Source organism: Biomphalaria glabrata, chromosome 2 (genome assembly GCF_947242115.1).
Source record: "Biomphalaria glabrata chromosome 2, xgBioGlab47.1, whole genome shotgun sequence".
NCBI classification, from domain to species: domain Eukaryota; kingdom Metazoa; phylum Mollusca; class Gastropoda; family Planorbidae; genus Biomphalaria; species Biomphalaria glabrata.
Window position 1 is genome coordinate 50,657,178 of NC_074712.1, and position 27,221 is coordinate 50,684,398.

Sequence of the window (27,221 nt, forward strand, 5' to 3'; positions counted from 1 at the left end):
AAATCTCGTCTATATAGATCCCAAACGTAGCACAAAACGAATGTTTTGATTGGTGGCCTTTAAAGCTTAAATATTCCTTTAATTACAATTACTAATAATTTTATATGTAAAAGTGCATAATAATTTATGCATAAGTATGTCTTCATTGACATCAGTACATTAAAATATTGCTCATAACAATTTTAGTTGATCATATTCACATTTCCCGACTCATTCTAATAAAAGAAATAGCCAATCACCTTATCGCTTACTTGACGCGCTCTTGCCACTGTAATAGCTGGCTTGCTCGATTGAAATTTTCATCTTTATGTTGCCTTTTGAGTTGTTTTAGAATTTATTGGAAAATATTATGAAAATTATCTTTTATTGTGGTCGGATATATATGAAAATATCAAAATTAATCGTTGAATTTGCCTTTTGACTACAAAAAAGACTAAAAAGTGTGTTTTGATAGGCTCGAATGGTCACGTGATCATAGTTTCTGAAATGGCGGCTTCCGAAAATTTTCAACATGGGATCTAAAAACATAGTATTTGGCCAAGGGAGGCCACAGTGATCTTACACTCTTATTCTACTTTCGATTTGAAATGCCGTAGCATCCCTATATTGGCTTTAAAATGTCGACAAGAGGCAGACGATCAAGGGGTCGCCCTCCAAAAACACCTGTATCAATTAATCGTACAAATTTTTTGCGAAAACCTAAAGCTTACCAGAATCTTGATCAAAATTCTACCATAAACGATTCACCATCTCCAGTAACACATTTCAAGTCCTGCAGATCTGACAGAATAAGAGGACGTTTGGCAGCAAGCAGGGGTAGGCAATTTGTTAGTCAGCTTATTGCTGGAGAGGATGATGATAATTCATCCCTTCCAGACTTTGATGACAGGTCTAGTGATATTACAGATCTTGATAATACAGAGGCATTTGACAATGATGCAGATGCTTCTGATGCATCTTTTGATGCAGAATTGGAAGCCGAGTCAAGTGATGAAAGCTACAGTACAGTAAGTAGCTCTGTGGGTAAGAAAAGAATTATATTAAAAAGGCCTAAAACACCTGATATATTAGATGACAAAGACATACCTACTCTGGAACTACCTGCAAGTGCTACAGATTTATTGTTGCCAACAGATCATGTACTACAAGCCATTGGTGTTTATGAAGTGCTAAGGCATTTTAGAATCATTCTCAGACTTTCACCATTTACATTTGAAGATTTTTGTGCGTGTCTACTCTCCGAGGAACAGAGTAATTTATTATCCGAAATTCATGTGACTTTACTTAGAGCTTTATTTCGAGAAGAGGAAAGCAGCAACACTACGTTTGGCCCTCAAGATTTGAAAGATAGTATAAATATTTCTCTATTTTTCTTGGACCCAATGACATGGCCTGAAATTGTCCGTGCTTATTTGGACAGTGAAAAACATCCAGAATATCGTGCTCATTTGTCTATTCTTGAGCAACCAGATTATCCATTTGTTCCTTTTGGAGACAAACTAAAAGTCCTTCAGACATTAACAGATTTATTTCTAGCAACTGCCAAGGTTAGAGAGGAAATCCTAAATGAGGGGAATATTCATTATGATGATCATTGCAGAGCGTGCCATAAGTAAGTACTTGTAGCTCATTAAATTTAATAAAAAAAAGCCTGGTCTAAAATAATATTAAAAATATAAATAAGGTCTAGGTCTTAAATATATATATATATATAAATATTACAATATTTTTATTATAAAAGTGTGGAATTAAATTCATCACACATTAAATTAAAGTAGAATAATTTAAAAGATTTCAAATTAAAATTCTCCAAATATATTTTGAAAATTGTATTCTGACACTCCTTCCTTTTCAGTAATAAACCAGCAACGTTTTACCTAGATTGTCTTTTCCTTGCCATCCATAGAACTCTGAAAAAAAGTAGTGACTGCATTCTCTTTAATTAATTTTAATGGTAGAGACGACTACTAGAGTGCACTGGACATTTTGTGGAATTTTTCACATTCAACACCCAAGTCTTCACAATACCACATTCATCAGATTTCAATTTGAAAATCTTTAAGTCCAGAGTTGTACCAACCTCATTCCAAAATACAGGGTGGCCCACAGAAAAGTAGACAAACTCCTATTTTCAGCAGACATCTCACTCTGAATTGGAGGAGGCCAATTGCCTTCTTTTCCGTCTGCTGGCAATGCTAAGTGGCCCCGTGGTTAATGTCACATTAAGATTTAAGTTAACAGTCCATTGTATTCTGGGTTTCAGTCCCAATGTGTTTCTCATGTTCTCAGTCCAGTAGCAAATAATGATACTTGAAGGTTAATTTTCAAAGTGGATCTATTAAGGTAATGCAAGAGGATTTTGCCTATAAGTACCCTAACATTAAACCATCGGTTAAACATTTTAAAATGGCATTCTCCAAATTCAGAGTGAGACCCTTGGATATGTTAGACGCTAGACAGGCTAATTTTCTGTAGGCCACCCTGTAGTTCAATCTAGATAATGAAAAAAAGCTTCTAATTTGAGGAGGTAAATAGTTTAAATTGTCTTTTATGACATGGGGATCTATATATGTAATTTCTATCATGCAGTGGGGTTACTATTACACTTAATTCCAGTGTTTACCAGACTGTTGTGTTGTATGTTTTTATAATTATCAGACAGCATGTTTCTCGGTTTATGGTTCATAGCTCCAAATGGCTAGTACAACTAAACTGATGTAGGCATATTAAATTAGTAAATTAGTAAAATTAACTTGAAATGTCTGGAGCAATAACTTTTATTTATAAATATACGTACATTTAGCTTGAAAGAATGCATGTATATATATATATATATATATATATATATATATATATATATATATATATATATATATATATATAAACAAATGAAATGATAATTAAAACAACTTACTAGAAATACACGTAAAAACTTTTTTCCCAGCTATCACACACATGACTTCTATTCACATCCTTTATAAAGACCAGCTTGAGGTTTCATCAGAAACTCTTTACCCAAACACAACTGCTCCATTTTCTTCATCCTTACCTTGAAACACGCATACACTCCATAACACAGGTCCATTATTGCAAATCATATTTATGAATGTATGTATTTGTGCATGTATGTGTGTTGCGCATTCATTTAGCAGACAACTAAAACTATTCTGACATTGAATATTGACTAGTATGATTTGTCAATTTTCATTACCTTTGCACTTGACTATTTGAAGTATCTTTTACTTTTAAACAGATTCTCCCTGGTTATTATTTAAAATAAAGACTTCTTTTTCTTACATAAAATGCTGTAAAAAGAATGAAAACAATTAACCTTGCTTTAAACTGATTTTTTGCATTAGGTTGGGTGATCTTCTTTGTTGTGAGACTTGTTCTGCCGTTTACCATCTTGCTTGTGTTGAGCCACCCATGCAGCAAGTTCCTGAAGATGACTGGCTATGCAGTGTTTGTAGAGCTCACCAGGTTAGTCCAGGTGTTAAAATTGTAGAATGTAGAAAACCTTTGCCATGTTTTAAAGTTATTCAAAGTATAACTTTAAAATGTTATTAATTGTTCTATTTTATTTATTTTTTTACTATCTTTTCTGTGTACAGTGTACATTTTTTAATTTTTTTTTCTCCTGAAGAAAAATTTAGATTTTTGAAAATCTAACCTGTTTTTCAATTGCTTGGGATTTCACTGTGAAGCTAAGTGTCTATTGCAAATTTGTGTTTCTTAAAAGGTTAAAGGTGTTACAGATTGTATCTCGGAGGCAGAAAAAAGTGGACTTCTTTGCAGACAAGAACCTGTTGGATATGACAGGCATGCTAGAAAATATTGGTTTTTATGTCGCAGAATTATTGTGTATGTATTTTTTTGGTTTTCATGCAAAAATATTTATGGATCTTAAATTACCCACAAAAAACTAACTTATAAGTTTATAAGTAGATTAATGTCAGATGTCTATGTTTTAAGAGTTAACATTTTCTTTTATCTGTAGTGAAAGTGATAAAGATGTGCGTTATTATAGTACAAAGTACCAGCTAGAAGAGTTGCTAGAATCTTTGAACCCTGCTTGGGAACAAGATCTTATCAACTTGATCAATGAAATGAAAGATGATATTATCAAACAGATGGCTTATACAGAAGAACTTACAATGGCTGTTAAAGGAAGCAGGAAATCTGTTATAGAATTTGAAAATGGTAAATGATAAATTTTAATTAATTTGTTTGATGTATTTCAACTCACATATTTTTGTGGAGATTTTGTCAATACTGACCACTTATAGTTAGTATTAATATAACAATCATGTAACTTTGGGTCAATACAAAAAATAGCCTTAGGAAACCTTGATTCAAATTAATGACATTTTTGTAATCACATTTGATTTGAAGTCATTTAACAACCTGCTTTCAAGATTGGATTGTTGATGTGATTTCTAATTTGTCAAGTCAACTTACTTGAAAAGTTGATATTAATGAATAATGTATTAACATTTGTGTATATATTTTGTTTCTTATACTGCATCTGTTATTTTTATAGCTCAGTTAATGAAAATACAATCAGATAGAGCAGCAAAGAAAGAAAAAGAGGCTGAAGAAAAGAAGGCTAAAGAAGAGGAGGAGAGAAAAAAGAAAGAAGCTGAAGCTGAGAAAAAGAAGAAAAATAAAACTGAAAATAAAGATGAGGATGATTCTTACAGTCAAGATGAAGATCCAGAAAAAGTAAATGTTTTGAAGTGGTTATATCTCTTTGAATCATTAGATTTAACAGAAAATCTCTTGCTTACATTTAAACATACATAGTTTTTGTTCAGAATAAAAAAAACAACACTTTAGCTCCACATCAACTAGATGTAAAAATTATTTTTAATAATGTTATTGCTTTTTTCAGTGTTCTGAAGAGGTGGTTGATTCTGAGGCTGTGGTTACAACAGAAAAGGTCTCAAATTCCATTTCTAAGAGCAAAATTGGGGACACTTCACTGACCTGCGTGGTTGAGACCATTACAACAACTACCACTGTTACCACTATCAAATCAACAACCACCACAACTATTTCTGAAAGTAACCAAGAGAAATCTGATGAACCGCCTTTGAAGAAATCAAAAATATCTTCCTTACCTATTGGTGGGGACAATTTGGACAAAACCAAGGAGGACAATAAAATAGACGTCAGCAATAATGCTGAGGCCTTGAAGCAGAACAGTGATGGCAAGCCCAAAGTCATCAACTTGCAGTCTCTGTTGCCTGCTGCGCGGCAAACATTGCTGAATGCAATGGATAAAAATGGAGATGACAAGTCAGACAGTGCTACCAAAACTGTACTTTTGGTAAACAGAGAAGGTGGGAAAGTAACTCTTCAGGTCCAGAGACAACCTGTTAAAAAAGATGATCAAACTAGCAGTATTACTCAGACTACAACCACAACTTCAGTCAATGCATCAGGTAATGATATTGCATTTTATATTATATAAAATGTAAACATTTTAAAATCTGGTCAATAATTTATTCAATTTTATATACTTTAAAAAACGACTTCATTTGTAATTAAAATTATTATAAACATTGTACACATTTAGAAACAAGAAAGATGCTGACAAGATCAAAAACTGGATCACTGACACCCAAGCTATTTACAGACTCAATCACCATGACAACTACCTCAATGAAAACCACTGGGAAAAGCACTGAGGAAGTTGTAGTGGTTAACAAAGATGGTGAAGTGACAAAAATGAGTAGAGGGAAGATTTCAGTGACATCAAGCCTTGCTCAACAATCACTTTATTTTAAACTTGGTACGGTTGTCTTTTTAATTAACTTGCAAGTTCTTACATTTAATGTATTTCGTTTTAAGACAAAATGATCCAATAGAAATCAGTGATATTTTCTGTGATAATGCCTAGAATCTCTTGTGTGTAACTAGGTGCAGAAGGATCTTACAAACAGTACCAGAACCAGTATACCACCAACACATTGGCTTTAAATAAACATCAGCATAATGAAGAGAGGGACAAAAAGAGGCATCTGAGTCACAAGTTCTCACTAACCCAGAACTCTGAGTTTAAGTGGAATGGAAATATTATGGGCAATAGAATGAGCTGCCTTTCCACTCTTCGTCTTTCCATCACTCAGCTGGAAGGAAATATTCAGGTATTATTACTTTGAAACTTAGAGAATTTCTAAAGTACCTGTTATTGTTTCCTATCCTACACATTTCTCCCATCTCTTTTCTATTGTCTGCTTTTATTCGTCTCTTTGTTAATGCTAGTTGATACGACATGCTCCAGGTAGTGCTAATGATAAAATTTATATTTTTTATGTAATAGAAAAGTATTTAATTTTTATTTCATGTGCTTTGTTTTGTTCCACCAGGCACCTTTTTTGCATATGAACTGGCCCAATCACAGACAGAACTGGCAGAAAGCGGTACAGATGTGTCAAAATCCACGAGAATTTGCTCTAGCTTTATCAATTCTTGAAGCCTGTATAAAACCATGTGTAATGAATGCTGTGTGGCATGAGTCATTAGGTACTTTAACTTTATCAAATAATCAGTTCATTTTGTAATTAAACTTTTTTGTTTTTCAAATTGTTGTAAATTTAGTAATTAAAAAAAAAAATTGTTGCACTAAGGAAAATCTTGAATTGATCAATATTGTCTTCTTTTTTTATTAGGACATTTGCATTTGAATAGAATAACACTCTCAGACAGGGAGGAGTGGAAGAAGAAGGAAAAAGAACAGAGAAAGCGTAAAGAGGATGAAGAGGAAGTGAGGCCAGTTATCTGGATCAAATATACCATGGGCTTAAAACATCAGGTAACTTAACAACAAATATTCAGTTAGCAATGCAATATTTAGAAAAAATAAGTTTCATTGATATTTCTTAAACCTTCTAGTGATGCCTTAATATTTACATTCACTCCACGCCACCCCTCAGTCAGCTAAGGGTATGTGTCTTAGCATTTTCCTCGGCCTACATTCTGAGCTCCAAAAATTCATTCTCATGGCATCTTCAAGGATCTTTTTCTCCTAGTGAAAAACAAGAATAGTTAAGAAGGATTTGGATGGGCGAATACTGAAGTGTAAGAGACGTTTTAGGTTGTATAGCATATATGCTCATGTAATGGGATTGAGTGTTGTAAGACATCTTGTAGCAGGCTAGCATCGGTCATGGAAAAGTCATCAACAGAATAATAGTACATCACTTAGGAGAAATGGGACTATTCTGATGTAAGAACTCTCTTGCATTGGTGAAAATGTTTAAATGTCTTCTTCAAAATAACATAATGAATTTTTCTTGTAGCAGAAAAAAAAACAGTATAAAAGGTCCTATTCAGAAGAAGTATGTTTCTTAATTTAATTATTTATTTTTTTAAATTATTTTTAGTAATGTCCTGTTCAATATGGATTATATCCTTACAAACGAAATACAAGAGATTTGTCAGGGCCCCACATTTGTAAACACTGATTTAGCCTCATACTAGGTCTGTCTAACTGTAATGGTTTTGTTTGACAGGTATGGAAGCAGAAAGGTGAAGAGTATCGTGTCACAGGAGGAAATGGCTGGCAGTGGATAAGTGCCACCAGGAACTTTAGCAAGGCAGTACCGCAAGACTCTGTTGGGCTCAGGATGGTTGCTAACAGACTGCGAGCGCGTCGTCTCAAGGCTGCAAAGACTAGCGGCAAATTGCAAAGAATGGAGGAAATGGGTGAGGATATCCCAGCTGATGGAACAGTTGAGAAGTCTGAGGATATCAAAGAAGAAAAAATGGATATTGATGAAACTGAAACCAAGCCAGTGCTAGAAGGGAAAAAGAAGGTGAAAGATTCGGATATTAAAGAGGAGAAAATGGATGTTGATGAAAGTGATTCTAAAGGGAAGGTCAAAGGTCATGTAACAAAGTCACTTAAAGGTCAGCTTGCATTTGAAACCTTCAGAAATTATGTTCAGAGCAAGTATAAAGATGATCCTGAAGCTGCATTTACTCTAGAAATTTTGAAGCAGCACCCAGAAAAGGTAGATGAAGATGTAATTAACGTAAGTGATGCTTTGCATAAAAGAAGCTATTACCCTAAAGTGAGCAAACCTTACTCCAAGCTGGATAATCTCCTGGAGAGAAGACTGAAACAAGATGAGCTGGAGAGGAAGCAGCGTTTTACTATTGAGACCCAGATAGCATTAAAACTGAAACTGACTCAAGCAATTGAAATAGCAAGAAAAAATAAAGCAGAAAAAGAACAGAAAGAGAAGGAAGAACAGCAGAAGGCTGCTAAATTAACTAATGGGGATCTAAACGAGAATTCAAAATCACCACCTCTTCCATACACTTGTTATTCCATATTGTGTAGGTTAGGTAGTACAGGAGGTTCAGTCAACACATGCTACTCCCTATGTTGTAGACTTCACAGTCGGAAAGATGAAACTTCTTCATTAGTTCAGAAAGATGAGACATTATCTTTAGCCACTGACAAGCCGGAGTCTCAGTCCAATGGCTCAGAATCTGCTGAACATAGTACTAGGAGCAGCAAGGAAAGCTCTCCATCCAACCTAATATCAGAAGACACAATGGACTCCAAGACCAGTCAGGAGAGCAGTGAGAAAGAGAGTGAACAAAATGGTACCAATGAAGAAGCTGAGGAGGACAGTGAAACTGGTGGGCTGAACAAGGAAAATGAACAAGATTTGAGTGCAGCTGCCACTGTTCCAGCTGACACAAGCATGGAAGATGAGGAGATAGACATTGAAGGAGATAAAGAAGCTGCCTCAAATACCGCAGCTAAACTTTCAGCAGGGGTAGCCACACAGGTTGAACATCCTGAGAAAAAAACAACTGTAGAAGCAGGAACATCAACGGAAACTAAAACAGAATCTAAAGCTGCTTCTGTATCTGATATAGTGAAAAACTTGGTCATCAAAACAATGGCAGAAAAAGCTGTAGCTTCAAGTGGGGCCAAAGGTTCCTTATTAACAGGGCAAGTATTGACCAATGCTTTAGCAAATGTAAGCCTGGAGGAATTAAAATCTAAACTACCCCCTAAGCGAACTACTTCTGATAAAATTCACCTAGCCAAGTTGTCCAGAATAGGTGTTAAAAAAGTGTCACGCATAACTAAAAATGGACGTCTGCCTATGTGTCACAAATATGAAACGCATTCAAAGAAGAAAAGTATTTTCATTCTTGACAGAAATGAATTAAGAAAAATGGCTCGACAGGGTGCAAAGAGAGAAAGTGCTTTTTTCAATTACAACTGTAAGATGAACAATGTTTGTTGGAATTATCCTTGTCCTAGACCTTATTTTAAAACTGCTTGGCGCTACCGCACTATGACACTTCAGTCTTTATCTGCTGCTGCATTACAGCTGAAAATTTTGTGGGCATGCATAAAATGGGATGACATGGCCACCAAACCACCTGCTGGAGGTACCAACACAATCTCAACTGAAACTGAAATTACAACCACTGAGCTGCTGAAGAGAAGGGAAGTTGGTATTGATGGCTTGAGGTCTGAATTTCTTGTGAGAAAAATTGTAGTCCCCCTAGGGGTTCCTGATAAACCTAAAGGTAAGCCTAACATTGAAGATGAACAAATTTTTCTTAGTACAGATTATTAGCATTGGGTTATCACTTTTAACTTACTTGTATACTTGCCCTAACTAAAATAAAGTTTTTCTAATATATTGACAGAAAAATATACACCTCAGAGAAGTGGTTTGCGTGAGCGTAAGAAAGTTGAAACTGTGAGGCAAACTGAGCCAAGTGTTACAGAAGTTTGGGTTCCTGAAGAAGTCTTAGAATTATGGGAAATCAAGCAGTTTGGAGAAAAGTAATTTTTTAATATATTTTTCATTATTATTTCCCCTTAGCAAATATTTGTTCCAAACTAAAACTAATTCTAATTTTGGTCAGATTTCTAAAAATATTCAACACTATTGTGATTTTCAGGTTGGAGAAGCAACGTCAAGCACTTCTCGACAGAGCTGACAAGTCTGCTAACCCGTTAACAACAGTATCAGCTTCTCAGAACACTGCTCAAATTAAAGCTCAGATGGAGCAGCAGTTAAAGCAGCAGCGACTGGCATTAGCACAAAAACGTATTCAAGAAAACCAGGGCATCAAAATAGGAACCTCTCCATCCAACATCACAACCTTGGCAGCATCCAGCACCACAACTATCATCATCAACAATGCAACCCAGTTAGGCAAGCCAGGAACAACCTTCAAAACATTGACTGTCTCCTCCCCTACCAGTCTGCTGCCTGGTGGTATTATTAAAACAATGCAGCAACCAAAGACTATTATTGCAACCAATGCAGGTTGGTTTTCTTTTTTGTTTTTCTCAATAAGTTGAAATCTTGAATTTGTTAATGAATCTATTGTTTCCAGACATTTTAATCATGTATTAAATTATACATTAACACATCAAAACACATTAAATCTTACTAGATCATGATTGTAGTTTGTGTCATGGTTGTTGGATTCTAAGTTTTCCTGATGTATTAGACTTGTGTATGCTTATACTTTTTTTCCCCAACAAAATAAAAATCCAAGAAAGTTAACATTTTGACAACTATTATTTTCACTTTTCTTGAGTTTCAAATTGAAAATGAAATATGACAGTTTGTATTTCCTTCAGTAGTTTGTATTTGCACTTTTCATTGCTTGAATTAGGATTTCACAAAATCTTAATGTGAAAATGCTCACACAACTGGCATTGACAATACATATGGCTAGCAGCTTGAGTAAAAAAAAATAATTTATGAAAGCTTCATAGGAGTTTAATTTCATTAATACATATTTTAAATATGTAGTTATTAATTCATAAAATGTATATAACAATAGTAATACCCCAATCACATTAATTTGGAGCCAAAATAAAAAATGACCAAAAAACCTCTATTGTCGTTGAAACCTATTTTCTAGAATGTAAGGTAAGAGAAATTAGAGATGTGATAAAGGGAGTTAAAGCCTATTAACCTATAAACCTATAATTCGGGATATTACTCCTCTGGTGTCTTCAAAATGTGCTACGCCTCTGGTGACTATATCCTCCAGTCTGCTTAAAATAATGCACCTTAACGCCCAGTCATGCAGTAACAAAGCTCTTGAGCTTGCAGACACCATCACTGATGATAGCTACGACATCGTTTTCCTTAGTGAGACATGGTTTAAAGAAGTTGGTGATGAGCCAAGAACCACTGAGCTAACGCCACCAGGCTTTATTTTAAAGAGTCTACCTCGAAAAACAGGCAGCGGAGGGGGCTTAGCAATACTGTACAGAGATAGTCTAGCCAAGTATGTAACAATAAGACCTGAAAGCTCAACGTACACCACCTTTGAGATGTGCGAGTTTCGCCTTTCCCACCACAGTAGAACACTGACTTTTATTTTCCTGTACCGCCCACCACCAAGCAAGAGAAATAAATTGACAAAAAAAGTTTTCATCGAAGAATTTCAAGACCTCCTTGACAGTCACATATCAACAAAAGATCTATTTGTCATAGGCGATGTGAACTTGCATTTTGACAGTGAAAATGAGACATACGCGATGTCGCTGAAAAATGCGCTAAAGGATCGCAACTTAGACCAACTGATAAATGTTCCGACACACGTCAAAGGCCATACTCTTGACTGGATTGTTACAAATGCAAGTGAGCTTGTAGCCAAACTCAATGTCTCAGACCGCGGCTTGTCAGATCATTTTCTCGTAAACTTTGAAATGCGCCTATCAAAAGCAAAAAGGCCAAAGAAAAACGTGACTTCCCGTAAACTTAAAGCCATAGATATTGCCTCCTTCAAAATGGACGTGACCTCTTTGCTGTTGCAACAGAGCAACACAGACGTTCTCAGCAATTACAATTCTTGCTTGAAAAAGTTGCTGGACAGCCATGCACCTCTTGTCACTCGTACAGTCTCAGTTAGGCCATCTGCACCCTGGTTGACGGAAGACATATAGACTGCCAAACTTATTCGCCGACGTGCCGAACGTACATTTCAAAAGACAGGTCTGACGATACATCGACAAATATACATACGAGAAAAAAACAAGGTTAACCGTATGATTAGAGACGCAAAAGCTAGTCATATTCGACAAAAAATCGAAAATTCTGATTCTTCAAAGGAGCTATTCAGGATCACCGCTGAAATGTTAGGGGGAGCAAATAACGAACGTTTGCCGTCATCTATCCCAGTATCTGAACTTCCTGATTCCTTCAATAGATTCTTCATTGGGAAGATTGAGCAGATTAGAAATGACATGCCATCCCTCTCATCACAGCTTGACCACTCTCCAATTTTTCAAAATACTCCTTTTTGCGAGTTTCAGCGTGTATCTGAAGATTATGTCAAAAGTACTATTTTGAAGATGCCAAATAAGTCATGTGACCTTGATCCCATTCCAACCTCCTTGCTCCTTGAATGTTTAGATGAGCTTGTACCTACAATTACCAACATTGTGAACTCTTCACTGACTTCAGGCATTGTACCACAGCAATTTAAGCATGCACTTGTCAGGCCCTTATTAAAGAAATCCAGTCTTGACCCGGAATGTCTAAAAAACTATCGCCCGGTTTCAAATCTTCCCTTCCTGTCAAAGCTTCTGGAGCGCATCGTGTTAGTGCAAATTCTTTCTCATCTTGAACAGTACTGTCTCTTGGAAGAATTTCAATCTGCATATAGGAAGTGCCGTAGCACAGAGACAGCAGTGGTCAGGGTACTAAACGACTTACTTCACAATTCCGACAAAGGCCACATATCAATTCTTTCTATGCTGGACTTGTCCGCAGCCTTTGATACGCTAGACCATGAAATTATGATGGCCAGATTCTCTGCAACTTTTGGTTTAGCAGGAGTCGTCCTAAAGTGGCTTGGATCCTACCTGACGGAACACACCCAAAGTGTCGTTGTTAGCGGGACGGAATCAACAAGCTTACTTTTGAAGTACGGAGTACCCCAAGGATCAGTTCTAGGCCCAGTACTGTTCACTATGTACACATATCCACTCAGCGGTGTCATACGGCCAACCGGCATCTTATACCATTTCTTTGCCGATGACTCACAGTTATACGATTCATCAGTACCCTCAGAGGTGTCGCATCTGGCAGAGAAAATCAGTAGTACCGTTGCAAGGGTGAGCGATTGGATGGTTGAAAATAAACTCAAGATGAACGAAGACAAGACAGAAATAATTAAGATTGGCACTAGGAACAATGTCTCAAAAGTTGAAAGCACAGATTCTCTCTTTATCACGAACTGCCATGTTCCTTTTGTCCATGTAGTGCGGAATCTTGGAGTTTTCTTCGACTCAACACTATCTTTCGACCCACACATAAATCAGCTCTGCAAAGGTCTTTATCTGCAGCTGCGCAGATTAGGCCAGATCCGACCATATTTAACAACGGAGTCAACAAAAACGCTAGCTGTGGCATTCATACTCTCCCGCCTTGACTACTGCAACGCCGTGCTAGCAGGTATACCTGATGACAAAATAGCCAAGCTGCAACGTATACAGAACAACGCCGCTCGAATAGTCCTTAAAAAAACTAGACAAGATTCTGCTACTACGCTCTTGCGCACGCTCCATTGGCTTCCCGTGAAAGCGAGAATCGATTACAAGGTCGCCACACTTTGTCATCAGTGTATATATAACAATGAGATGCCCTTGTACCTTAGCGAACTGATTACTCCATATGTCCCCCAGAGAACCCTGCGCTCAATGGACTCAACGCTTTTAGTAGTGCCACGTTTCTCCCTCAAAAGCTATGGTCTGCGTGCTTTTTCAGTTCACGGACCAAAGGTTTGGAACTCACTCCCCATTGATCTCAGACAGACAACATGCTATACCACTTTTAAGAAGAACATTAAGACCTACTTGTTTAAAACTTTTTTAGATTAACTGTTATTCTAGCAGTTGTGTTTATGTTTGTAATGTTGTTACAGCGCCTTGAGCCTACATTTTGTTTGTTAACAGCGCTTTATAAATAAAATTATTATTATTAATTATTATTAAAGCAATTGGACCTTATAATTTGTGTTAAATCTTCCTTTGGTGCTGTTTTCATTGGCTAAATCTACTTATAAATCAAGGAAGGGAGAAAAAAAACTTTGGACTCAGTAAAACTAAGATATAGTGCATATTTTTTTTTAGAAATCATTTATTAAAATTAACAAGATGTAATATTGGAAATTTAAGGAATTGGTTCTAGAATTTTTGAAATCCAAATATTTTTAAATTTGTTTTTTTTTTCTACAGAATAAAATAAATATTGACTTTAGATTTTGTAATTATGATGTAAATTGATAAAAAGAAATCTTTCTTTTTTTAAGTCTTTCAAGTTCTTGACATTATATTTTGTTGTCAAATGTATGCATATTATTGATAACGATAATGAACAATTCATGTGCATGATAGGAAGAACAGAATGTCACTAATTTGACAGGGTTTATGATATTAATGTTAACCTTTTTTTTGATAAATACAACTAAATTTAAGAAAGATTTTATTAAACACCTCTATTTTAATTGCACTTGAAACATAAAGGACTTTATTATCTTTGATGTCTTTACACCCAACTCCAGCTAAAGTGATAACAATTTTTTTCTTGTGTATTGCATAAAATTTGAATTAACTTTTATGACATCTACACCTTGCCCAAGGCTTTTATGGCTTTGAAAATGTTTTCTCTATAGGGTCTCTACTGGGTACTCAGCTCCGGCCTGGTATACAACTTCAGCTACCTGGGTCAACCATCCAGGTCAGGTCTCCAGGTGTTCCTTTGGCTCCCAAGGCAGGCATCACAGTAGGTGGTTCATCTGTAAACACTGTGACAAGACTAGTATCTCCGGGCACCATCACTACTAGAGTAGGAACACCAGCTGCCCCACCTGGAACTAAAAGTAACTAATATTATTTTCTTTTTTTAAGTCAGATGTAGAAATTGTCTTTTAACTACAATGTTTTAAAGAGTTATTTAAGAATTCATTACTGTGGTATTTAATGTATTTTATATAACAAGGCTTAATGTTCATGAGAAGCTAGCATTGGTTTTATTTGTCCTAACTTAAGAAAAAGCTGTACATCTTTAGAGATGATTGTTTTGTCCTTTTTTCCAGCACAAACTATACAGATCAGGCCCCAGACTGCAGGTCAACCTGTTCAAAACTTACATTTCACCCAAACACCTGGTGGACAACTTCAAGTTAGAGGACTTTTACCTGGTATGCTGATCCCGACTTGCATAGTTTATAATAAGTTTTTTATATGTATACTTGTGAAAGCACATTATAAGTTTTTCTTTTTTTCTTTTTTTTTTAACTTTCTAGGTCAGATTATTCAACGTATGCCAGACGGTAAACTACAGATAATAACTCTAAGTACATCATCTAGTTCTGCCACAACAACTCAGTCTCAGCCAGCAGCAGCTCAACAAGCACAGACACCTCGTCCAGCAATAAGCATTCGACCCCAGGCAGTTGTAGTTAGCACCCCAGGTGCTGTAACAGTTAGCACTACTCCAACTGTCACTCCAAATCGCCTAGTTATTCCAGCCCAACTAGCCTCAAATTTGTCTCTTGGTCAGACCCCAACATCCTTAACAGCTCCTGCCATTCGGCAAGTGCTAACCAGTTCATCTGCTGTTACTCCCTCAAAAACTGTTATCATCAACAGACCAGGAGGCCCTCATATAATATCAGCTCAAAACTTAGCCTCATTGAGCTCAGTAGGCACAATTGTATCGCCACCAACTGTCTCCACTGCTTTAAGTAGTGCTGTTGTCATCAGTGCACCAGGAGTTGTAAATGCATCTGCTACTTCAAATGTTATCACATCCCAGTTGTCTGGTGTGACCACAGTGTTGGTGAACAATTCACAGACTCCCACTCTGCTGTCCAGTCTCACTGCCCCTGCAGCTGGACCACAAACTATCATCTCCACATTAAAACCAGCCACTTCCACTGCCACTGTAGTTGCTACTGGTGCAAGCACATCTCTTCTAGGTGGCCAGATCCTACAGGCAACCTCCTTGCTTCAAAGGGCTGCTGGGAGCACTTCCCTTCTCAACATTGCCCCTGTTTCAGGCACAGCCATCTCTAGCTCTGTGACCACTAGTCAGATTCCAAAACTGTTGACTTCACCAACAGCAGGCACTCAAGTTGTTGCCAAAACATTGGGAAGCACTGGATCTCAACTGATCATCAGACCAGGAGCAACTTTCACCACAGCTGCTGGTCAGGCTAAGGTCATCACAGCTCAGCAGTTGCGTGGACTTGTTACCTCCCCTATTCAGATAAAAGCTGCTGCAGGTTCCTTGAGCCCAATCAAAACTGTAATATCTCCACAGTCTGGTAACATTGTTATACCTGCAGGTGCTGCCACAAAGGCTCTTACAGCTGTGAGGTCGTTAACACCCCAGCTTACTCTTCAGACAAGTGGTTTGCAGAATGCCAGCACCCCTAAGCAGGTAGTGACCACAACTACATCCTTGCTGTCACAGGGTCTTAGTTTGAGTACATCACCAGACAGTGCTTCTGTGACTAGTCCAACACCTGGTACAAGTCCAGGGGCTGGAGGAGGTGTTCCCAAATATGAAATTACTCCACAAGTTGTAGAGCAAGGTAAAAGTCATATAAGTACACTAATTTTAGTTTATTAGTTAAGTAAAAGAAAATATTCCATAGTTTATAAACAAATAAGTCAAATTTTTAGTTTGACGTTAATCCTTAATTTGATATTCTTATAATCTTCCTTATTGGCAAGTATCTCAGTTTAAAATATAGCACAAAAACTATTGATTACTACTTTTTACCCTGGAATTATTTGGAAGTCGTGTTTTAATAACTGGATCTAGCTGTTTGTTGTTTTGTTTTTTTTCCTACACAAGCATTATACTAAGACATTAAGGAATAAAATGCACAAAACACAATCAGCAATTTGAAACTTCATTTAGTTTAATAAACTCAACAAATACAGATTTTTTTTCCAAACCACAATCTTCATTCCAATCTTATCACTATGTCTACATTTATCAATTTGAACAATAAACAAAAACTCAAAATCTATTCTTGTTTCCTTTAAATAGTTTTTTTTTTTTTTTTTGCTATATTGCAGATCATGCTAGTAACATTTTATAAAATTTCCTGAACTATTTTTAGCTTTCCTAGTAAAAGTGAGAACACTGTAGCAAACATGTCATACTCCGAAAAATAAAATGTAATAAGCTTGTAATACTTCTTTTTTTATAAATAAGAATCACATGTTCGGAAATATATAATTTGGAAAGCTGTTAATAGAGTTGTCAATTTATTGGATTGGAAAACGCACAGCACCATCTCTCTAAATGTATGCAGTTAAATAAATGATCTGAAATGTAATGTAATCATAAAAATTGGCAGTTCTTCAAAACGAACATTGGCCTAGTATAACACAATTTATTTTCATGTTTTATTTTCTGTTTTAAATGTCTAAATGTATTCTGTACAGTTACTGCTTCATAAGTAAGTAGATATCAGGAAATAACAATACATAATTAAAATGATTGACAAAAAAAATCTTAATTAAAAAAAACTTCATTTGTAGAGATTTTTTTTGCTCATTAATAGATACATGATTATTGTGGTATCTATCCAATTTGTAATGTAGATAAATGATTATTGTGGTATCTATCATATTTATAATGTAGATAAATGATTAATGTGGTATCTATCCTATTTGTAATGTCAAACTTTTCTTCAAGGGTGTCAGTGTGAAATCAAATACTGTCAACAAAAACTTATTTTATCTGTTAATAGGAATCAAAGTAACCTGCAATAATACAAATTACCAAGATTAAAAAATATACTAAAAATTTAAAAAAATGTAATGCAATTTTTTTTTCTTTCTAGTTCTGCGTCAAGCTTTACTACAGAATCAAGCCCCGGAGATTCAACAGAAATTGCTTGCAATGCAAAAGCAGATCCAGCAGCAACATCAGTCCCAGCCTTCGTCACTGTCAGCTTCATCATCATCTGGCAGCTCAGCACGTCGTGGTTCACAAAGCAATACACCAACAATACCAAAACTCAGTTCTACAGGCGGAGAGCAATCTAGATCAAAGACAAAGGGCATGACATCAGAACAGAAAGAGGAACAAATAAGGTTAGTGCCCACATTGAGACCAAGTCAAAACTTTCTTTTCAAATGGAAAACTTTGAAAACCAATTAATTCGACTGTAAACAAAACAATTCAAATTAAAAAAGTTTAGCAAACAATTGAGTGAAAGTTTTGATCTTGAAGCTAAATGGTGGTCTTGAGAAATGCATGCTTGTAAAGGGCATTGCTGTTAGTTAGCGAGCTATGTTTAAAATGTTTTACAGAAATTCAATTTGTGCCCAAGTCATGAAGAATATCTTGGACAGAATTGAGCGTGAAGAGAAGCAAGAACAGAGAAACAAGAAGAAGCAAGAGTCTGCCGAAGAAAAACAGAAGAGAATTGCAGTCATGAACCAGCAGAAGGCCCTTAGCAAGCATAAAGAAATACTGAAAAAAGAAATTCTCAGGAAAAGATCATTAATGGAGAAAAATTTACAGCAGGAAATTTATGTAAGTTTTTCTTAGTTTCTGCTTTTATTTTTGTTAGACTAATAAAATTGAACACACTCTTTATCGTTTCTCTTGATAAAAGAGTTTCTAAAGATATAAGAAATTTGTTTTTTCTTTTTTGCTTTTAACTAGAATGAGATGGCAGACAAAGTGAAGAAACCTGGCAAAACCAGCACTAATACATCCAAGTCTCCTCAAGCTGGCTCTCTTACTGTTGTCTCACAACAAGCCCCCACAGTCTCAGCATCTCTAGTTATATCACCTCCATCTGGTGCTGCAGCAATCAAGAAGAAAGACACTTTGAAGACTCTGATACCAGTCACAGATCCCAAGTCTGCAGCAGCTCAAAAACGAAAACACAAAATAATTTCTACTGGTGGTAAAGGTTTAAATCCTAAAGAAAAACTTTATTGTGTTTGCAAGACCCCCTATGATGAAAGCAAGTAAGTATAGCAGTTAAACATTTTTGTTAGTAGGTTGTGCTCATTGTACTTGTTGCTAAGATGATAGAAGATTTGGAAACAAAAGTCTATAAGCTTAGTAAGGTTAATTTGTTATGATTATTTGTAGTAAGTGACTTGTTGAATGAATGTTTTTCATCTTGTAGGTTCTACATTGGCTGTGACTTGTGTTCCAATTGGTTTCATGGAGCATGTGTCAACATAAGCGAGGACAGAGCTAAATTTATTGACTCCTATGTCTGTGAAGACTGTCGCAAACAACAGGAGCATATTTCAGAAGAGCTTTATTGCTTATGTCAAACACCTTATGATGAAAATCAGTGAGTCTACATGGCATTAAATTTACTTGTAATAGCATGTTTGTCATAGAAATTATGATATATATCCAATATTCAACCTTTTATCTCCTCTGTCCTAGAGACTTTCCAATACAGAGATGCCTATATGTATGCATATTGCGTTAATCATCTAAAAATATACGTTTCATCTGTAAAAGCAAAAAAAAAAAAAAGGGTTGTTGCTAATGAAATACATCTGTATAGATCAGTGTGTCAATGCCTGGAAATAGACTATTCCTATTGGATGCTCAACAAGATATTCCTTTTTTGTGGATGCGCGTAGATCTGAAAATAATTACTACATTTATAATTTTCTGATGCAAATAAAGCAGAGTTCCCTTCAATGTGTCAGTTTATTTCTAGACTCTTCAAACTGATTGGGAATTAATAGATTGTTTCGTTCCAATTCATTGGACTTTTATAGATCTAGTATTGCATTAAAATGTGTATGATGTCAGTATTGTCAGGCACCACGAATTAAGTTAAGTAAATCTAAATTTGGTATTAAAATATCTTAATAGACTTAGATCTAGATCTATTTTTGTTTTCTAGATCTAGATGTGACCAGGTGTGTACGAGACTTAGATCTAGAGAGAAGTAATGTTGTTTTTTTTTCTATGAAATTTCTGTTGGTGTTATTATGGAATCAGGAATAAAACACTATAGACAATATGATCATAAAATCATTGCCAAATGACAAAAACTGCCAAATTCCAACATACTGTTTTTCCAGAAAAATCTATGACAAGTACTAAATGTGCAAATATTTTGAAAAATATACAGAATTTCTTACATAACTTTATGGTGTGTCAATTTTTTGGATTGCTGCATTTCATGTATTTTACGTGCTTGAATGATTTGATCTTTCCTGAGTATTTATTTACATTTAGGAAAATACACATTTGCCCCTCAAAATACACATTTACAGGTCTAGGAATACGCATTTCCATTTAGCCATGTAGGCATATGAAATGAAATGAACTCCATTTAAATGTATGTCTTCGTATTAAGTAGATTGGAAACTAAATTCTACAGTTTTCCCTTGTTGTGACTTCAAATATTTTATTAAAAGTTTTAGTCATAATAAATTAGAGACAAGGTATAAATTATATCAAACTGCTATGGACATATTATTGGTGTTCAAAGTAAGCAAAGTTCAGTAGGGTAGATCACATTTGTATTTTTTTAAAATGTATTTCCCCTGCAACTCTAATGTATGCTTCCATCTCAGGTTTTACATTGGATGTGACCGCTGCCAGGACTGGTTCCATGGCGACTGTGTTGGAATATCCAAACGTGAAGCTGACAGCATTGAGGTGTATGTGTGTCCCAACTGTCAGAAGCAAGAAGTGGCAGATCCTATAGCACAGAAACCATTGACATCCTCAGAATATCAGCAGTTACAGAAGTTATTAAAAGACTTACAGGTAGTGTGTGTACTTGATGGTTGTTGATGGCTCTTAGACAACTAAACTGTTCTAGGCATATTGTATTTTAACTTATAAAACTGGAAATAAATTGAATAACTTCTTTAAAAAAAAAACACTAAATATAACTTTTTATTTCAATATAGACAAAATCAACTTTGGATGAAATAATATAAACTTATATTTTAAACAAATCTCATTATAAAAACACGTCTGTACAATCTGGCATCCTGGAGTCGTCAAGTAGCGTAATTAACACAGCTTACAACAGTGCCACTTATCTTGCATCATTCTAAGTTTAAAATAATTATATTATTATAGAATTAATATTCAGAAATATATTACTTTGGAAAAGAAAAAAATGATATTAATATTATTATCTATTATTTAAATTTTTTGTTTTTATAGTATAGTACAATAGTACAATTTCTTGATTTACAAAAAAATACAAAACATACTAAGTTGTTATGTTATGTGTTCATTTTCTATAATCAGGGGCACAAGATGTCTTGGCCATTTTTACAACCTGTTGATCCAAAAGAAGTTCCTGATTATTATGATATTGTTCATGAACCAATGGGTAAGTATATATCTGTATTAATATTACATTGTTTGGTTCATAGCCACATTTCTTATATAGGATTTCTAGAGATCCTGGGAATCTGCAAAGTTAGAAAAATGTTATGACAATCTACAGAAAAATTAAGATATACAAGTTATGAGTTAAGGGCAATGTCAATATTCAAAGCAGCTCGTTTTTTTGTGTGAGAGAAAAAAAAAGCAGTGCATGTTGACCAAAAAAAAAACATTTTGGTACATGCACAAAATTTAATGTAACCATATTTTTTAAATGCAGAAAAAAAGGCAAACATCAAATAATAAAAGTGTGTGAATAACTACATACCATACTGATCTTGAAAAATTCTATTTAAAAAATTTTTTATAAGCAGATACTTAAAATAGAGTATGAACAGAGACTTCTTAGGCCAGTTGTAGTTTTCTTGTCTGCCTGCATTAACCCCCCCCCCCCTTCCCTTTTTTTTTTTCAAATGCAATGCCTCCCCCAACACCACTCTTTTGGACCTTGTATATTCCAGCCCTGCCTACCGTTACACAAAATGCGCAGTCGTTACGCAAAATCTCCCAAAAATGACCACCAGTACGCAAATACGAATTTAACTTGTCGCATTACGCATTTCGTATCCTTTTTTTTTTCCTCTCTAGACTAGCTTACGAACAGTCACGGAGGTCATGCTAAGCATACTATGGGAAGGGGAGAAGAAAAGGTGGGATGAACACATTGTGCCCAGATCTATACGTTGATTGGTTCTTGATAGTGATGATAGCAATTAGATCTACATTTAGTCTGGAAATGATGAACGTGAAAGTGGTGGAGTGGCGGGTTGGTACCGTTCAGTTAGCTGCTACATCAACGTGACTTAAGTTCATTAGTAGAAATAAATTGTTTTGGAACTTTAAAAAAGTCGAATGCAAAAAAAGAATCCCTGATTCCCGTATTCATTTTTATAAAAAAAGAAATGGAAGCGCTATCGATTCCAAACACATTCTAGATCTATGATCTAGATTAGGACCTACTTATTATACAGGGATAGATCTAGAGTCTAGACCACAACCCTATAGAGTCTAGCTAGACATTATGTTAGGATTCTCTACATTCTATATAGATCTAATCTAGTATGATCTAGATCTAGATCAATAACATCTAGTCGAGAGCAGCTAGATCTAGATTCTTAGATTAAGGTTGGCCTAGGCGAAAGTTTGGAGTAGGAATAGGACTACGTTTGTAGCGGATCCACGGGATCGATAACACTCTTTAGTCCAGATCTAGATATCATGTCATATAGATTTAGATCTAATCGGGACATCATCTATTCAAAAGCTTCTAAATCTAGACAATCTAGATCTAGAATGGATATAGCTTGAAGATGAAGATTTATACATATCTAGATTTGTTTTACTTGTCTTTTCTGGTGTCTAGAGTATAGACCAGATCTTCTACTATAGTATTAGAAATGAATATAAATTAATGTATTAGTTAGGTAGATTTAGATTTTAGATCTAGTCTCTAGAGCTCTGCAACTACTAGATTTAGATTAACAGAGATCTAGATTCTAGTGGCAGTTGTGATACAGATTTGATGGCCCATATTTAATTATAAAGGAAATTGTCTTCTTTAATATATATCTACTATATATTATATATTACTATTTGTAACTTCAACTTTTTTTTCATATAATTTTTTTGTTTTCTCAGTCATAGATTTAGATCTGGACAGGCACCTTATTTAGAATAACCCATCGCCACAAACAGTATTATAAAATAGGAATTTATTACAACTAAATTTTTTTTACAAAGCAGCTATCTTACATAGATATCTATTAACAAAAAATGTGTTCTGCATTTCAGCCTAAGGCATTCCTTTGCTCCTTTAAATATTGACATTCTTCTTCCTTTTGTAGGTTCACAGTTTCATTGCAGTAGTGATCAGTTTATATTTTAATAGTTTTAAAGGCTGACACTTATTTGATATTTTGCAATAGCTTTCTTTATAGATGATACTAATAGTTGACAAAACAAAAATGTGGTTCAATATGCTATTTGTTCTGTAAAGACATGCTTAAATTTGGTTAATCTCTAATAATGAGTGGCACCCTGTTTATTCAAAGACTACTACATAAGGTTTTAACAATGCATACATCTGTTCTAATGAACTTGTTGCTTTTTGTATAGGACTTTTCAAATGTACTGATCAATTCAATGTTTATAAAATATTACTTCAAACATAATCTGTTCTTCACAGACCTAACAATTGTTGAAGCAAAACTGAACAGCAAGGCTTACCACAAGTTAAATGACTTCATGAAAGATATCACCAAGATCTTTGACAACTGCAGGCTCTACAATCCAGTGGATACTGCCTACTTCCAGTGTGCGGAAGTTGTAGAGACCTACTTTGCCCAGAAAGTAAAAGCCTTGCGCAGCGCACACAAGTTGTGATTTGTGTTCAGACAGTAACTAGTTCCAACTTTTTGTTTCTTCCATGTGAGTGAAGTAATGGCAGCAAGAGTTGACCTATTTCTGTGTGTACTGATACATTTCATAAACAAAATATGAATATATGGGGGGTGGGGGTGGGGGGAAAGGAATAGAGCAAAATGTCAACATCCATGAGTGGAGTGTTAGATATGTGAATAATTGACCATTAAACTTAATTGGAATATTGTACTTGAATGTCAATGTAATCAATATTTTATATTATGGTTGAGGTCAATGTGTTTTTAATTTGAAATGATGTACAGGTGTACATAGTGGTTGTCTCATTGATGTCAGCCTGTATGAATGACTTTTATGTACAGGTTACTTTCATCAATCATAACATTGTCATACTTAATCACAGAATGAATGCTCATAATGTTTGTCATAATGTTTAGCTTGGCACACTCAGGGACAATGTGTGAAATAGTCTTGATTGTTGTAGCCTTCAATCAGTAGTCAAGATTCTGTATTTATTGTAGGGAACTGGTAGAGCTGTTGATGCACTGAGAAATGAATTAGCTACAGGGTTGGGGAACAACAGTTGGGAGGGGTGCATTCAGAGAGAAAATAAATAGATGTAGCAGCATTGTTTTTGTGGGATCTCTGTTGAGTCATGTGTGCCTAGAGAAGTGGGATCTAGGTGAGGAATTAAGTTTGGTGTATAGCTATCCCTGTCTCTCGTGTTCTTTTAGTTGACTTATCCAATGCAATAGGTGTGTGACTGAGGGGGCAGCAGTTTGTCTGAGAGCAATAACATGTCCATCTGTAGTCCTACCTTTTTTTGTTTTTCATAAGAACTATTGGAAACATCATACCCTGGTTCATTGGGGATCATTTCACTTAGCCACATGCTACTTGCAATATTACACATTCTCATCAACCTACTTATTCCACATTGTATCATGCACCTTTATTCTGATACAATACTTGACTTCAGTTTCTTGCCTTATGCAATGTTGTGTGTATAGAACATGATTCTATGTCTTTATAATGGACCTTAATATCTTGAACCAGATGTTTTCTTGCAAATTGATTCATTTGTTACAATTTCTTGTAGACTGTGTGTGTACCATGAGACCAAGTGAGTAGAACTGTTCCTGAATGATAACTATATATATATATACTATTTATTTCATTCTATATTGGACTAATCAAATGATATATATAGTATAGTGAATGAGTTGAAGGCATTAAATAAAAACAAATAATTTTTAAAACAAAACTTGTCACAATTGTAGGATTAGCCTATAGGAACTTATATAGCATTGCAGTTTATCTTTTTTTTTTCACTAGATTTATTGATGATGATTGTAAAAGTTATAATATGGTGAACTGGTTTGATTGTGTTAGACATGCCACATTGGTACTCTACATAGATACATGTTGAAGTGTCCTCACTGTATATCACTAGAGATATCAAGTATTTGTACTTTACTTTGTACTCTAACTCTGACAGCTGGCTGTATAGTATCAACTATTTGATGTCATTTTATGTCCTATTCAAACATTGTCTTGTTCCATTCTGATCTTACCCAATGTTTGTTTGTAGTGGTACAATCAAGCCCATTTTATAGTTTTGTCCTCAACATTGTGGTATTTGTTGACCAGAAGGTTGTGTGTAGCTGAACAAATAGTGGCCATCCATTAAAATCCTTTATTTTCTGGTCAGTGAAATGTTTCACTTCAATTATGCATCTTTGATGACTATTGTTGACATATTAAACCAATGCAATACCAATGTGTAACTGGTGTGAGTAGCTTGCTATGCATTCATGACATGTTCATGTATTCTTAGATATCTGCAAGTTTAGTGTCCTACTATTTGAAATGGTAAGAGGACAGTAAGTGAGAAGATCACATTCTTTTTGCTAATGTATCTCTAGATGTGAACTCGAGAATAATTGTTCCAGACACAGTTCAATCATCTGTTGGTTGACTTCTTGACCCTAAATATTAGTTTGCTATTTCTAATAACAAAAAACCTACCAACAATCACAGACCAATGAAATTAAGGTAAAATTTTAGATATCTAATGAATTGGGTCGCCAAGAGTTCTCAGTACTTTTAGAAACTGTGTATGCATGTCACTGTGTCTCTTCTAGTAGCAATGTGTTGACATTATGTAGTGAACTAGGGAATGGAAGTGTCTATTGTCCAAACTCATCCTATGTAAATATATATATTTTTTGTAGACACATCAACTGAGTTCTTTTATTTTTGTTATGGAAAAGATAGAACTAGAGTGAGTGAGTGAGTCACAGTGTTAGAGCCAGGGCCGGATAGAAGTATGTGAAGGCCTTTACAATATTCTTTTGAAAACTTAAAAAAGTAATTCAGTAAGGAATACAAATAGTTGTATCTAAAAGCTTGCTTTAGTTTAGAAGAAAGAGAGTACTTCTATTTCATCTCATTTTCCTTTTTTTTTTAAAAATATTTAATATACATATTTTAGTTAAAAAAAAAAAAATGTTGTTTGTGTATATGTAGCCCCGCCTGCTTTCCCTCCAATGCAGACCTGGTTAGAGTTTGAATACACCAACTGTAATAGAAATACATTCTCAAAAGTGTAGATGAGTCTATTTATATTAGATCAATTACAAAGAAAAAGAATAATGGAGCACTGTTTTGAAGTCTGAGCATACAAATAAATGATAAGCATTCTCACACAAAGTTATAGTCAAAGGTATTCTCACACACACCTGAAATTGAACAACAGTATTGAGATAAAGAGATTACAATTGTACTCATCTGACTTGACAGTGGAACATGAGCAGCTTTATGCACTTGTTCAAGTTGCATTACTTCCTGATGATCCAGAACTGCTGATGTCATTTGAAGTCTATATATATTTATACACACTGACAAATGAATGTGCGGGTAGTATACACATAGAAGAAAGAAAATACTAGGTAGAGCTGAAGGATCTAGCCATGGAAACTTAAACAAATCTAGTTGAATGGTGTTTGTATACATAGGTAGAGCTGAAGGATCTAGCCATAGAAACTTAAACAAATCTAGTTGAATGGTGTTTGTATACATAGGTAGAGCTGAAGGATCTAGCCATAGAAACTTCAACAAATCTAGTTGAATGGTGTTTGTATACATAGGTAGAGCTGAAGGATCTAGCCATAGAAACTTCAACAAATCTAGTTGAATGGTGTTTGTATACATAGGTAGAGCTGAAGGATCTAGCCATAGGAACTTAAACAAATCTAGTTGAATGGTGTTTGTATACATAGGTAGAGCTGAAGGATCTAGCCATAGAAACTTAAACAAATCTAGTTGAATGGTGTTTGTATACATAGAGCTGAAGGATCTAGCCATAGAAACTTAAACAAATCTAGTTGAATGGTGTTTGTA

General features: G+C 35.1%; 1 protein-coding gene across 2 annotated transcripts; it reads left to right on the forward strand.

Moving 5' to 3' along the window:
• The first annotated feature begins 236 nt into the window (after nt 1-236).
• LOC106080294 (nucleosome-remodeling factor subunit NURF301-like) lies at nt 237-26,058 on the forward strand. Of its 2 annotated transcripts, none has more exons than XM_013241665.2 (23): nt 237-1,612; nt 3,360-3,480; nt 3,740-3,861; nt 3,998-4,200; nt 4,541-4,722; nt 4,892-5,444; nt 5,579-5,794; nt 5,923-6,149; nt 6,372-6,528; nt 6,675-6,817; nt 7,518-9,564; nt 9,688-9,826; nt 9,946-10,316; nt 14,689-14,895; nt 15,112-15,216; nt 15,322-16,614; nt 17,881-18,133; nt 18,353-18,578; nt 18,711-19,021; nt 19,186-19,359; nt 20,609-20,804; nt 21,300-21,384; nt 23,626-26,058. In XM_013241665.2, the coding sequence occupies exons 1-23, from the start codon at nt 618-620 to the stop codon at nt 23,820-23,822; spliced, it is 8,523 nt and encodes a 2,840-aa protein (XP_013097119.2). In that variant the 5' UTR covers nt 237-617; the 3' UTR covers nt 23,823-26,058. The 2 variants fall into 2 exon arrangements, with proteins under 2 accessions (XP_013097119.2, XP_013060531.2); XM_013205077.2 differs by having other exon boundaries at nt 18,395-18,578.
• Nucleotides 26,059-27,221: the final 1,163 nt, after the last annotated feature.